The 14,178-nt window shown below is 36.1% G+C and overlaps 2 protein-coding genes and 1 long non-coding RNA gene across 3 annotated transcripts; 1 reads left to right on the top strand and 2 right to left on the bottom strand.

The window, feature by feature from the left end:
* The first annotated feature begins 4,631 nt into the window (after positions 1-4,631).
* Positions 4,632-7,339, top strand: LOC133191297 (uncharacterized). Its single transcript, XM_061327049.1, has 6 exons — positions 4,632-5,028; positions 5,685-5,735; positions 6,062-6,136; positions 6,288-6,329; positions 6,512-6,580; positions 6,706-7,339. The coding sequence occupies exons 1-6, from the start codon at positions 4,632-4,634 to the stop codon at positions 6,921-6,923; spliced, it is 852 nt and encodes a 283-aa protein (XP_061183033.1). The 3' UTR covers positions 6,924-7,339.
* A 6-nt stretch (positions 7,340-7,345) lies between these two features.
* LOC133191201 (uncharacterized) lies at positions 7,346-8,937 on the bottom strand. Its single transcript, XR_009721667.1, has 3 exons — positions 8,630-8,937; positions 8,274-8,379; positions 7,346-7,735 (listed from the first exon to the last, which is right to left on the bottom strand). It is a non-coding gene; the product is annotated as an uncharacterized LOC133191201 (long non-coding RNA).
* A 410-nt stretch (positions 8,938-9,347) lies between these two features.
* LOC133191296 (putative nuclease HARBI1) lies at positions 9,348-10,001 on the bottom strand. Its single transcript, XM_061327048.1, has one exon. It carries the CDS (start codon positions 9,999-10,001, stop codon positions 9,348-9,350), a length of 654 nt encoding a protein of 217 aa, XP_061183032.1.
* Between the last annotated feature and the right edge of the window lie 4,177 nt (positions 10,002-14,178).

Below are 14,178 nucleotides of genomic sequence, written 5' to 3'. Positions count from 1 at the left end.
TGAAAAGCAGTAGGCCTTAGAAGAAGGTGTGTATCTCAGAGGGAAGGTGAATGGCCCCATATCAATTGGTGAATTTTCATTAGGGCATGCATTGATTTACAGACTACTGGGTGTTTTATCCTGCTCGCTTGGGCCTGGGAGTGGGTTGGATGGGTGCGACTGAGGCCCAAATCTTGGAAAAACAAGCCAAAATTTGGGGAGACCCCAGGTGCATTTTTGGTACATGTGCACTCTACTAGGCAAATTACATGTAATTTGTTGACATAATTTGTGAGCCATGGGCATATGAAGAGTAATTAATTAGCCCCTGAAAAACTGTCCCCATGTACATGTTTTTATGGATCGCATGTATATGTGTACCCCCTCGGCACATGTTTGGCATTAAAAAAACTATCCTCTGCCACCTCAGCCAAGTTGGATTTCTTCATAATTAGATAATTCATACCACTATTGTTCTTGATGCAAGTAATTAGATAATCCATACCAAGAATAGTCTTGATTAGTTATAACAATTGTTTGTTAAAGTAATACAAAGACAAAAACAAAGCTTTTTGACAATGCTTTTTAAGTGATTGGGCTTTCTGGGAGATTCCCAATTTAGCCTAATTGATGCTGAAATTCCCAATTCTGAGGGCCCCAGCCCCCAGTCCCAAAGTACTGAAAAAAAAACACTGGCAGTAAATATTATATTTGAAATCAAATACATTTGATACATATATTTATTACTACGTAAATGTTAATGATTCAATAATTTGTTATATAATGGTTATAATGTAGTTTAAATATTGTACAGGCTAGCGGTCTCTGAAAGACAAAAAGGAAAATGACATGAAAAATTAATTTCAATTTCAATGAGTACTCGACTTTCATTTGACTAAAGCATCTGACTGTTCGACTTAGCTGTCCGAGTAAAATTAACATCGTTAATTTTTTATCATTTATAAGTTGTACAGTTTTTTTTTTATTTTAAATGAGAAATTTCAATTTCTTTTGGATAGGTGTGACTGCCATCTGATAACTGAAATTTGATACCAAGCATGACCATATTTGCCAGAAGAGCATCTGTTTGGAGATGACGAAGAATAAGCAGCATAGTGAAATTTAAACAGTCACACAAGGATAAAAGTCCTTCCATCTAGGATTATGGACACATCAGGCTTTAATACATTAAGAACTTGTAATATATGTATTTTTACAAAATAATTTAGAGAGAACTGCTATTTTGGCATATACAACAACAAATGTTAACATATGTGCATATTTCAAATGACTTCAGTGCTAAGGGCATGTACATGAATGAGGATTGTTAGAAAAGTTTGCGGACACATTGATTTAAGAAAAATTTACTGTGCACTTTGAAAAATGACATTTATCTGATTAAATTCTTATATTTTGTTTATCTGTTTATTAGTATGTAAAAAATCAAGTCCATTTACTAAAATTTTGAAAATATGCGATTTTTTACTGTGCAGTCAAAGAATTCACGGAGCAAGCAATATTTGATGTTTTTTGATGTTAGGTGATGTGACAACCTGATTCCAAACCTGCTGAGCTTTTCACAGCTATAAATACCTTTCATTTCTAGCATTTACATGTCTTTTCTCTACTTTAAAATTGAATAACTCTAGCAAGTCATGTTACTTTTTTCTATTGTTGCATATCAAATATTAGTGAGCTCTTAAAATCTATGTCTACACAGTAAAGCAATAGGTATGGAAACAATGCAAAATCCATAGGCGCAACATCCATGCGATAAGCGGTGTACTGGGATATCGCATGGATTGGGTCATCAAAAATGTTAATCCTTCCATTAACAAAGCTACTACTATTTGAACACTTTTGTCATAGATATGTATAGGCAATCCCTGAAGCATCTTAAAACATTTTAGTCTCTTTTGGGTATTTTCCTGTCTGAAGAAATAATTTTTTAATAGCTCGGTGCTCTCCAAGACTTTCAATGACATTGCAATTCTCAACTTTGTGTTTTCGCATTGATCATCTATAATTAGTGATGAAACAGTCATAACCCCTCTAATTTAATTCAAAATTTTGCAACATGCCCTCTCTTGAATATTGTAGCAACATGTAAAATATCATTAATTTTTTTGCACTACAACAGTGCAATTTTTTATTTCAAGAAATTGGTCTGATTTCAATATAACTTTGATTACAAATAGACAACTCTAAGATACATAATTCTTTTTATCTTTTTAGCTCACCTGAGCCTTCGGCTCAGGTGAGCTTTTCTAATCGAAATTTGTCCGTTGTCTGTCGTTGGCGTTGTCATCGGCGTTGTAAACTTTTCACAATTTCATCTTCTTCTCCAGAACCACTGGGCCAATTTCAACCAAACTTGCCACAAAGCATTCGTGGGTGAAGGGGATTCAAGTTTGTTCAAATGAAGGGCCACGCCCTCTTTCAAGGGGAGATAATAGAGAATTGGTGAAAAATAAATAGCATCTTTTAAACATCTTCTTCTCAAGAACCACAGGGCCAGGAAAGATGAAACTCATGTGGAAGCATCCTCAGGTAGTGTAGATTCAAATTTGTTCAAACCATGACCCCCGGGGGTAGGGCGGGGCCACAATGGAGGATCAAAGTTTTACATAGAAATATATAGGAAAAACATTTAAAAGTCTTCTTCTCAAGAGCAGCAAAGCCATGATGAGTCATATTTATATGGAAGCATCCTCAGGTAGTGTAGATTCAAGTTTGTTCAAATCATGACCCCCGGGGGTAGGGCGGGGCCACAATGGAGGATCAAAGTTTTACATAGAAATATATAGGAAAAAGCTTTAAAAATCTTCTTCTCAAGAGCAGCAAAGCCATGATCATATTTATATGGAAGCATCCTCAGGTAGTGTAGATTCAAGTTTGTTCAAATCATGACCCCTGGGGGGTAGGGCGGGGCCACAATGGAGCATCAAAGTTTTTCATAGCAATATATAGGAAGTATCTTTAAAAATCTTCTTCTCAAGAACAGCAAAGCCAAGATGAGTCATATTTATGTGGAAGCATTGTCAGGTAGTGTAGATTCAAGTTTGTTCAAATCATGACCCCCGGGTAGGGCGGGGCCACAATGGAGGATCAAAGTTTTACATTGAAATATAAAGGAAAAATCTTTGAAAATCTTCTTCTCAAGAACAGCAAAGCCATGATGAGTCATATTTATATGGAAGCATCCTCAGGTAGTGTAGATTCAAGTTTGTTCAAATCATGACCCCCCGGCGGTAGGGCGGGGCCACAATGGAGGATCAAAGTTTTACATTGAAATATAAAGGAAATATCTTAAAAAAATCTTCTTCTCAGGAACGGCAAAGCCCTGATTGGTCATATTTATGTGGAAGCATCCTCAGGTAGTGTAGATTCTATTTTGTTCAAATCATGACCCCCGGGGGGGGGGGGGGGGGGTAGGGTTGGGCCACAATGGAGGATCAAAGTCTTAAATAGAAATATATAGGAAAATTTCTTCTTCTGAAGAAGTGCAAAGCCATGATAAGTCATTTTGATATGGAAGCATCCTCAGGTAGTGTAAATTCAATTTTGTTCAAATGATGACCCCCAGGGGTAGGGTGGGGCCCAATGGGGGATTGAAAATTACATAGGAACATATAGGAAAATATCTTCTTCTCAAGAACTGAAAATCATGTTTAGTCATATTGATATAGAAGCATCCTCAGGTAGTGTAAATTCAATTTTGTTCAAATGATGACCCCCGGGGCAGTGGCGGATCCAGGAATTTCGTAACGGGGGGGGGGGGGGGGGTTAGAGGCAGTGGGTCTGGGGGCTCCATTGAAGCCCCCAGTGGGTCTAGAGCAAGGCCTTGGTGGGGGTCTGGGAAGCTGACAAAGAAAAGATGTTTTTCCTTGATTTTAGGATAATGGACATATAAGTTCTACATAAAAAAAATTCAAACGGGGGGAGCATGCCCAGTGCGCTGGCCCTGGATCTGTCTTTGCAGGGGTAGGGTGGGACCCAAAGTTTTACATAAGAACATATAGAAAAAAATATTCTCAAGAACAGAAAACTATGTTTAGTCGTATTGATATGGAAGCATCCTCAGATAGTGTAGATTCAAGTTTGTTCAAATGATGACCCATGGGATAGGGAGGAGCCACAATGGGGGATCAAATTTTTACAAAGGAATATATGGGAAATTTTTTTTAAAGCTTTTCAAGTACAACAAAGCCATTTGTTAAATTGGCATTGAAGGTAGTTTAAAATTCAAGCCCCCCCCCCCCTCCCCCAATCTGAACTGATTTGTGCTTTTGCCTAACCAATGTGCTCAGGTGAGCAATGTGGCCCATGGGCCTCTTGTTAGCTCTTGTGAGCCAAAGGCTCAAAGAGCTAATGCTATGGCCATTTGTTTGATGTATGTAAACTTTTTAGCTCACCTGAGCTGAAAGCTTAAGTGAGTTTTTCTGGATTGGGTTGCTCAAAACTCTGGTTAAATTTAACCACTGGTTAAGCTAACCATTGGTCAAATTTATTTTCCATTGGCTACTTAACCACTGGTCAAATTTCTGTTGCTCAAAGGGCAATTAGTTCATAGGCTAACTATCCATTGGTTAGCATGACTTAACCAGTGGATAGTATCCCATAATGCAATATACTTTGTCCATCTGTCAACAATGGCTGCCAAAAAGAGAAGTGAAAATTTCTCTACTGATGATGTTTTGTTCATTATAAGTAAGGTTGAAGAGAATATAGATGTTATTCAGTCGAAACAAACTAATCAAATAACAAATGCCAAGAAGGCAGGTGTGTGGAAAAGCATCACAGATGCTGTTAATGCCCGGGGTGGTGTAAATAGGACCGTTGAACAGGTCAAAGAGAAATACCGTAAGGCCTGTTCAAAAGCAAAGGGGGATAACGTAACCCAGAAGATTCATCGGAGAAAGACTGGTGGAGGGCCACCTCATCCCCCTCTTGATGCCATTTCTCAAAAGATATTGGATCTTCACGAGGACTCCCCTAATTTCACAGGCTTTCAAGGTGGGATTGAGGTTGGCGGATTTAATGTAACAGGTAAGTAATTTTGACAAACCTTTATTTATTATTTTTCTGTGTCTTCATAAATCTCGGCACAACTCGGTCCTTCGTCTGCATGAACTGGCGAGGAAATTCGCATTTTACTATAATCTGGAACGACGGCGTTTACTTCCGTGAGAAATATTAGATGAATTCATTGAAAGTCGTACGGGATCAAGTTTTACGTTTTTTGCTAACGCCGCACACTGTCTATGCATTGTAACATATTCTATAAGAAGCTTTTATTCTTTCTGCATCCACCAAAACAAATACAAAGGTCATGGTCAAATTAACTATTTCGCTCCTATGATGATTCGGTCCGTACCACTTTGACATTACACCGTGCAAATGTCGGTGATTTTCCATGCCGATGTACGCACAATTATTTCTGGCAAATAAATTAAAGTAAAGTACAAATCAAGGACAGACTAGAACCACTTTTATTTAATTTTAGTCAGAATTTTATTGTCATACAATGTTTTCTACAAGTCAAATTAAATTTCATTTAATTTGAATTATAAGCTTTTACTATATCTTTCACAGACTTAAAATATATACATCCAACAAAAAAAATTTAATTACCCTGTAGGCAGTTTGTTTGAAGACAAATTGTAGACATTTTTTATAATATTTATATGTATGTACAATTTCAGAGAAATCAGTTCCTAAACCTGAAGATAGTGACTGTGTTAATGAATGTCTTGGTAAGCAAATCATATATATTCTGAACATATATCTAATAATGTAATACACAACCAGTTAAATAAATTAAAAACTATTATTAATAGTTTTGGGTAGTTTAAAAATTATTTTATTGAATAAATTTAATTTGACTTTTGAGAAACATTAATACACTATACTTATCACTTTCTTTCACTTAAAAAAAACTGTAAAAAAAAATCCAGCTTTGAGACTGAAACTCAAACTGAAAAATTTCAATCTCCAGTTATAACTCTATCAAATGTATGTAAACTACTTTTTACAATAATTGTACATATAAATATTTAATATTTATTTGTTTTAATTTCAGAATCACAGATCTCATGCAATACAAGTTCATGCAACACCTATAATGGATGTGGGCTTGAGACCTTAGCATCTAATGGTATTGACACTTTTGTAAATATATATCTGATTTTATAGAAACATTGAATATAAACATCCAAAGGAATTTAAATCAAAGAAATTTAAAATCTGCTGGAGATATGGGAAATTTTATTGCAATGTAGATTAAAATGATTGTTACTTATACACAGGTGAGAGCCAACAAATCATTGAACTTCCTGAAAATTCTTCAGGTATGGATTTGATTAATAAAGTTTTATTGCTCATTGATAAATATGAAAACAGAATATGCTTGAAATGAATTTATATTGTTTGAATTTAAACAAAAAATATATACATTTATTATATGTTTATGTTTACATTATTGGTGTCAGCAATTAACAATATAAATTATCTTGTGGTTTAATTTATACAGGATCACCTGTTGCATTCAATGTAACAATATCCAATTCAGGGACAACTGTTAGAAAGTCTGATTGTTCAGGTACACTTTCATAAATGTTATCATTCACATTTAATTGACCATATCATATGGATGAATTATGAAAATTAAATTTATATTTCAATTATGCATGCTTTACAGTGACATATTTTCATTGAATAATTCAGCTGAAGAGAAAAGAAAGAGGAAACCTATTGAAACAGGCAGTTCAGAATTACAATTAAAGGTGTCAGATCTTCAAAGACGTGTTCTGCTTGAGGATTTAGAGAGAATTAAGGAACAGAGGGAATTGATTAAGCTCCAGAAGACAAAAGTGGATCTTGAAATCAAGAAGCTTAAAATGGACATTGCTAATCATGAACCTAGCAATATAAATGAACCCTAAATTTTTAGCACACATGAGCCAAAGTCAGTGCTTTTTCTAATCATACTTTGTTGTTGTCATCGTTGTCATTCTAAACTTTCCAATTTTTTACCCTATATTAAAAAAAATTCAGAATTATTAGAATTATAAAAAACAAATGAGGACCCTTGGGTTGGATGGGGTCACAGTGGGGAATCAAATATTTATGTAGGAATAAGAAAGGGGGGCTTTTAAAATCTTCTCATACGAATAGTGAACCATTAATGATTTTTATGTAAGCCCTCCTATGAAGAAGGGAGGGTATATTGTTTTTCTGCTGTCTGTCGGTTGGTCTGTCGGTCCACTTAGTTTTCTTTCCAAGTTTGTTTAAATCATTTTCTCCTGGGGTAGGATGAGACTACAATAGGGGATCAGTGTTAAATACAGAAGTATATAGGGGGGGGGGGGGGGGTCTGCTGATAAACTAAGAATAAGGTCAGAGTGTCTTTGGTGAGCTTTGTGGTCCATAGGCATCTTGTTCTTGATTTATATTTTTAAAAATGAAATTTCTCTGTGTTGTATTTCTTAGTTTGAAAAACTGTTGACATTTCTAAATATTCAGTTTTTAGCTGCATTAATAAAATTTCATCAAATTTTGAGAACACTCAGTTGAAATAATGCTCTGTGATAAATCTCCTGACATTATCATTGATGGGACCCTGCACTGCTCCGTCATTTCCCCCATTGTCTCCTGGGCCATTAATATCATCTTCCATTGGCTCATGTCTCTGAAGAGCTATATTGTGCAGTACAGCACAAGCCACCGCTATCTTTGCAACCCGCCCTGGTTCACACTAACACAAAAAAACATATTTGTAAAAATATGTTTAAGTAAATGCAAACTGTAACTAAATGTCAATGAATATTAAAATTTAATAGAATGGTCCTATAAATACTGAAGTATGTATTAGTGTACTCGGTACTTTCAGGCACTTAGAATGAGGAGGCAGGGGAGGGGATACTAGTACCATACCGTACCACTACACTTAAACTAGCTAGTCAAAACTTTTAGAACATGAGAGTAGGATACCCCTATGTCTTAACACCCCCCCTCCCAAAAATAAAAACTATTAAAAAATTAAACAGAATATTTTCTTAAAATTACTTTGTACTATCTAATTATTTGGAGATGTGTTATCTTAAGGTATGTATAGAGTAAGTTATTATTATTCAGGTAAGGTAGCATTGTGAAAACATTAAAATTAAAACTCAATACCTGAAATAATTATCATCTTTTTAGTCAGGAGAATGTGTAAAATGTACTATATTGGAAAGGTTCATAGCAAGATCAGTGATTTTTTTGTTTGTTTGTTTCATTTGTAAGATGCTTACTTTATTTTCTTCATGAAGCACTATAAAACGCCTCTTCCACCAACCAAAACACCTTTCCACGACACCCCTAGTTTTTGCATGAGCATCATTGTACTTTATTTGTGCTCTAAGTGTAGAATTTTAAAAGAATATACACAGCATTACAAATAATGCATTAAACTTGGAATTAAAGTAACTTCGTCTGCTTACTATTATTCATGAAACTTAAAAAATGAATAGAATATAGCCCAATTTAGTGTTCCATTATATCGCTGTTTTTCTAAATTTTTCCAGTGCTCACAGTTTTCTAAATGAAAAGTAATTTAGTTATTCATGAATTTTATTTCATTGACATCAGTAATGGTACATGCATATACCTTGTACTAGGCCGCAGGTATGGCGTAAGTAAGTACCTACTGCAGGCATACCCACTATCTCCCAAAAGAACCCCGTCCACATCAATACCCCGATGGTTTCCTTCTAAATGAATGCCGATGTCCGAACTCCGGAAAATAAAAGAGTCGTGGTTCGAACCTGGCCACTTTGCAGAAACATTCAAAAATTTCCCTATAATAAACCAGCAATGTGACTTTCAAAAATGTGTTTGAAATATCATAATTATATTTGCATGAGACGTGGGAGGGTAAATAGTGATAGGGATTTATGTCTGTTTGTCTGTCCACTTCCGTCCATATCCTGTACATCCGTCCGTCTGTCTGTACCTCCGTTATGCTTTGTGGTTCCCATTTCATATCTGCAAGTCCTCCTCTACCACTGAATGAAATCTAATGAAACTTTCACAGAGTCTTTGTTATAAAGTGCATTTGAGAGGCTTATTGTACATTTTTATTTGACAATTATTTGGGGTCCCCAAGAGCAAAACATGGACTTTCGCCATATATATTTATAGGGGGGGGGGGGGGGTATCATTCAGTGAGTTTACTGCTCGCGGTACCACTAGTTAGATATATTAACTACATGTATGTTACATGTAACTTATTATATTTGTAGTAGTAAAAGGATTTATTGATTCGCAGTCTATCACTTTACCTTTGAATATTTAACTCGTATGGAAATATTACCATTTTCAAACTTTCACCCTACACATGTACTTCCAGGCATTTGGCCATTATTGAATTGAAGAAGAGGGGGTTTTCTAATGAGGAAAATGTATCGTTGGTAAAATATCACAGCTCTAAGATTACCTGTATGGTCACATATTCCCTGGACATTTATGGAGTGAAACCCCTTTCTATTAACATAGGTATGTTCATATTCTCTCGGGGACTGGATTCGAATATGAGTCCCATCTACAGCCCCGATAACTCCAGGGAATGAGGCAATGGAGTAAAATCCCTGCTTAATGGTCATCTTCTCTGCTGGATCTGTGGGCCATTTGATATATTGTGGAGCAATGTCACACAGTGCGGCTGACACATCCCTAACACTCCTGGACACGCTAGAAACATGGAAACCCATGGTATCCCCAATTGTTGTCATTTTGTCCCCAGTCGCATAATATCTCAGTGCCATTAAAACTTGTTCATGTGCAGTCATTGCATAAGAACGCAGTGTTGGGCGGCACAGATACGGCTCCAGCATATATGTAATTTCTGCTACTGTTTCTCTAGAAAATCTGTACCTAGATGAAAATTCCCCCTCTTCAAAATTGTGATGGAAATGTCTATATACCCTTTCTTTTCTTTGTCGTCTGCCAAAGTTGGAATCGAAGACTAACCTTGCAGCCATAACTAACCACTGGTTAACAGTTAGCACAGCTCCCTTAGGTGTGCTAAAGTTAACCAGTGGTTAGATGAAATTAACCTTTGGACAAGTAACTTTAACCAGTGGACAAATTTTGAGCAATGGAATTTAACCAATGGTTAGAAATTAACCGCTGGATAAGAGATTTAACCAGTGGTTAAACTTAACCAGAGTTTTGAGCAACTCAATCCAGTTGTCCGTCGTCTGACCGTCTGTCTGTCCGTCCGTCTGTAAACTTTTCATATTTTCATCTTCTTCTCAAGAACCACTGAGCCAAATTTAACCAAAGTTGGTACACAGCATCCTTGGGTGAAGGGGAGTTTAAATTGTTAAAATGAAGGACCAACCCCCTTTACAAGGGGAGATAATCAAGAGAAGACAAAAATAGGGTGGGGTCATTAAAAAAATCTTCTCAAGAACCACAGGGCCAGAAAAGCTGAAAGTTATATGGAAGCATCCTGGGGTAGTGTAGATTCAAAATTCTTCAAATCATGGCCCCCGGGGGTAGGGCGGGGCCACAATAGGGAATCAAAGTTTTACATTGAAATATATAGGCAAAATCTTTAAAAATCTTCTTCTCAAGAACCAGTGGGCCAGAAAAGCTGAAACTTATGTGGAAGCATCCTGGGGTAGTGTAGATTCTCTTCAAATCATGGCCCCCGGGGGGTAGGGCGGGGCCACAATAGGGAATCAAAGTTTAAAATATATAGGCAAAATCTTCAAAAATCTTCTTCTCAAGAACCACTGGGCCAGAAAAACTGGAACTTATGTGGAATCATCCTGTAGTAGTGTAGGATCTAAATTCTTCAAATCATGGCCCCCGGGGGTAGGGCGGGGCCACAATAGGGAATTAAAGTTTTACATTGAAATATAGGCAAAATCTTCAAAAATCTTCTTCTCAAGAACCACTGGGCCAGAAAAACTGAAACATATGTGGAAGCATCCTGGGGTAGTGTAGATTCTAATTTTTTAAATCATGGCCCCTGGGGGTAGGGTGGGGCCTCAATAAGTATTACAAGGGAGGGAGGGTCTGGTGAAGAACAGCAGGGCCAAAGAAACTCAGGTGAGCGTTGTGACCCATGGGCCTCTGTTAGAATATGGGCCATAACTCAAGAACCCCTTGGCCAATTATTGTCAAATTTGTCATAGTGTATCCATGGCCCAAGGGCTCCCGTTTTTAGTAAACTTAGGGTTGTGACCCGTAAACAAGGGGAGATAATTAGGTAAATAAAACCAAAAGAACTGGTTGCTAAAAAATCGTCCTCTCAAGAACCACTGGGCAGATTATCACCAAACTTTCACAAAAGGATGAGGATATATTGTAGATTTAAATTTGCATGGGGAATCGCCCTGGGACAAAGGGCTTGGTCTCAAGGTCACTTCAAAGTTGACCAAAAATTACATTTATTAAAATATTGATATTTTGCTTACTATAAGGACTACGATCATCAAATCTTGTCAGTTGATGCATCTAAGGACGTCATATCATGTTGACTCTAAAGTAGTTCATGGTTACCTACTTTTTAAATTTGCAGCCATTCTTTTTCAAAATGATTTAGAGGCATATTTTGAACAGTTTCAAGCCTATTATCATCAAACTTTTTCAGTTGACAAATGACAGAATGAGACCACTGTTCCATAAATTTGCTTGTTGTGTCTTAGGCTCATAATTCACATTATATCTACTGCAATCAACTTCAATGGATTCAAATATTTTTAATGAATTATTATTAAAAAAATTTACTTGAATATATGTGTAATATACTTGTGCATGTAAAAGATTATTTTAACATGTTACAAAAATTTAAATATATGTGTCTTTTTCCCCCCTTGTAAAACACTTAAATAAATGAACGCAAGAAGTACAGTAAAACCATTTTTTTCTCAATTTCAACTGGACCAAGATTAAACATCAAGATATCCAATGACTCCAGATAACCATGCAGGGTAAAAGACTTAAAGAATAAGGGGTTGGGAGTACCAGCTCACTTCGCCATATAAATGGTACATGTATTTAGATATCGGTTTTTGAGATAATGAAGTTTAACTTTTAAGTTAAAGGCTAAAAGAGAGGTTATGTTAAAATTTTCCACAAGTGACACCGTGTCTTACTGAAATCATCCCTGTGCATTTCTTGTAAGAGTATTTTTCTACTTACTGATTGTCAAAGAATGGATATCCTCAATCAGTAACACATATGGATTACTTACTATGTAGCTATGCTGAGTAAATGTTTTGTCAAGCAATTATTATGACAGTGATGTAGCGAAACACTGATGATTCTGTAGTATGACACGTGTTACTAACATGATTGCATCAAAGATGTTAGATGAATAGAAAAAGTCTAGAAATTAAAAATCAAAAGTCAAAATTCAAGAAATGAGGGTCTGGGAGTATTAGTGTTTTGGATACAATTTCAAGAGTACTGTTGGAGAGAGCACAGTTATTCAGAATTATATATCCTCATGCTCACTCCAGATTCAGAGTTCCGGAGATGAGGTCTCCTGATATTTGGGTCAAAGAAGAAAGAGAATGCTAGCAAAGTTGACAATCTAAACAGAAACATGTAACCTTTAGGTGGAAATTAAACAAATATTTATCCTTTTATTACGACGTCAACTTACAAGCTAATCGCTAAGAAGGAAGACCCACTCGTTGCTTTGCAACGAGCTTTGCTCTAGTTATTATTATTTCCCTTTTTTTGTCGGCAGGATTTCTCAGAGATGACTGGATGGATTTTCCTGAAATTTTCAGGGTTGATAGAGAATGAAAATACCCCGAGGCGTTTTTTTCATTTTTTCAAAATTCACTTCCGGTCGTCAGATATGTCCGATTTCCGTTTTTTTCAAAAATATTTTTTCCGAGTGAGATCTCAGAAACGGTAAGAGATTAAGACACCAAACTTATATGAGTAATAGATCATGAGGAGTAGGCGAGCCCATTTGGGTTAAGCGTGTCAGCCGTCACTTCTGGTCGTCACAGGAAGTGATCAAAGAAATCAAAAATTTCAACTTTTCTTTTTTGAATTTTTTTTTGCATCACTTTATTGCATCTCATGTGTAGTTTCGAAATATGTCAGTCCCACCGGAAACAAAAACGACAACTTCCGGTTAGAAGAGGAAAACTACATAATTTCAGAAATTTACTTTCCCTTAAATATCTTTAATAGATAAAGTATTTGAAAAGATTTTTAGATATGTTATTCAGACTGCAAATGTCTAGAGTAACGTCAAAAATCTTAGTTAAATTCACTTCCGGTCGCGTGTTTTTCCTGTCCTCAAAATGAAAAGTTATCTCAGCGAGATCTCGGAAACGGCATGAGATTAAGACACCAAACTTAAATGAGTAATAGACCTTGAGGAGTAAGCAAAACACATAGGGTTAGACGCGTCAGCCGTCACTTCCGGTCGTCACAGGAAGTGTTCAAAAAATCGAAAATTTCAACTTTTCTTTATAAAATTAAAACTTGCATCACTTTGTTGCATCTCTTTCGTGTTTTGAAATATGTTAGATTCCACCGGAAACAAAAACTGTAAACTTCCGGTTTAAAGAGATAAACTACGTTATTTCGATGTTTATCTTTCTCATAAATATCACTTACAGATAAGTATTTGAAATGTTTTTTCTATACATATGCTGTAGATACTACAAATGTCTTGAGAAAATTCAGAGATTTTTATTCAATTCACTTCCGGTCGTGTGTTTTCCTGTCCCAAAATTAGAATTGCTCGGTAAGAGTAAAAGACTGAAGTCTAAAACTTTCAGGACTTATAGTTAGTCATCAGTTCATTTGCATCGTGTAAAAATCGTCTGTCGTCATTACTTCCGGTCGTGACAGGTAATGAAGAAAAAAGTATTTTTTTAAGTTATTTTGTTTCTACATCAGTTTTAGGCTTATACCGACGTTGGAAAAGACATGTTTATGCAAACAGGAAGTAGTATAACGGAAGACCTTCTCATTACTAGTAATGAGTTTCTAGTTATTATTATTATTCTTTTTTATTCTTATTTCTTCTCCGGTACTTTTTGTTCCGCGAGTGTTCTCGGAAACTGCTCATCCAATTGAGCTAAAACCTTTTTAGGGTTAATAGGCATGTTGTGTAGATGTGCTCGTCGAAGGTCATTTTGCGCGCACATGCATGCACGTGCGGGCGCGTGCAAT

The sequence above is a fragment of the Saccostrea echinata genome, unplaced genomic scaffold, assembly GCF_033153115.1.
Source record: "Saccostrea echinata isolate AGI-Se365-2 ecotype Australia unplaced genomic scaffold, CSIRO_AGI_Sech_v1 ptg000023l, whole genome shotgun sequence".
Classification (NCBI taxonomy): domain Eukaryota; kingdom Metazoa; phylum Mollusca; class Bivalvia; order Ostreida; family Ostreidae; genus Saccostrea; species Saccostrea echinata.
The sequence above is the reverse complement of the archived record's forward strand: the minus strand, read 5'-3'. Positions and strand labels throughout refer to the sequence as shown.

Coding starts and splice junctions, on each gene's coding strand:
- LOC133191296 (XM_061327048.1), bottom strand. CDS start 10,001: ATGGCTGCAAGGTTAGTCTTCGATTCCAACTTTGGCAGACGACAAAGA.
- LOC133191297 (XM_061327049.1), top strand. CDS start 4,632: ATGGCTGCCAAAAAGAGAAGTGAAAATTTCTCTACTGATGATGTTTTG. Junction 5,029..5,684: donor TGGCGGATTTAATGTAACAG/GTAAGTAATTTT, acceptor GTACAATTTCAG/AGAAATCAGTTCCTAAACCT. Junction 6,137..6,287: donor TGAGACCTTAGCATCTAATG/GTATTGACACTT, acceptor ACTTATACACAG/GTGAGAGCCAACAAATCATT.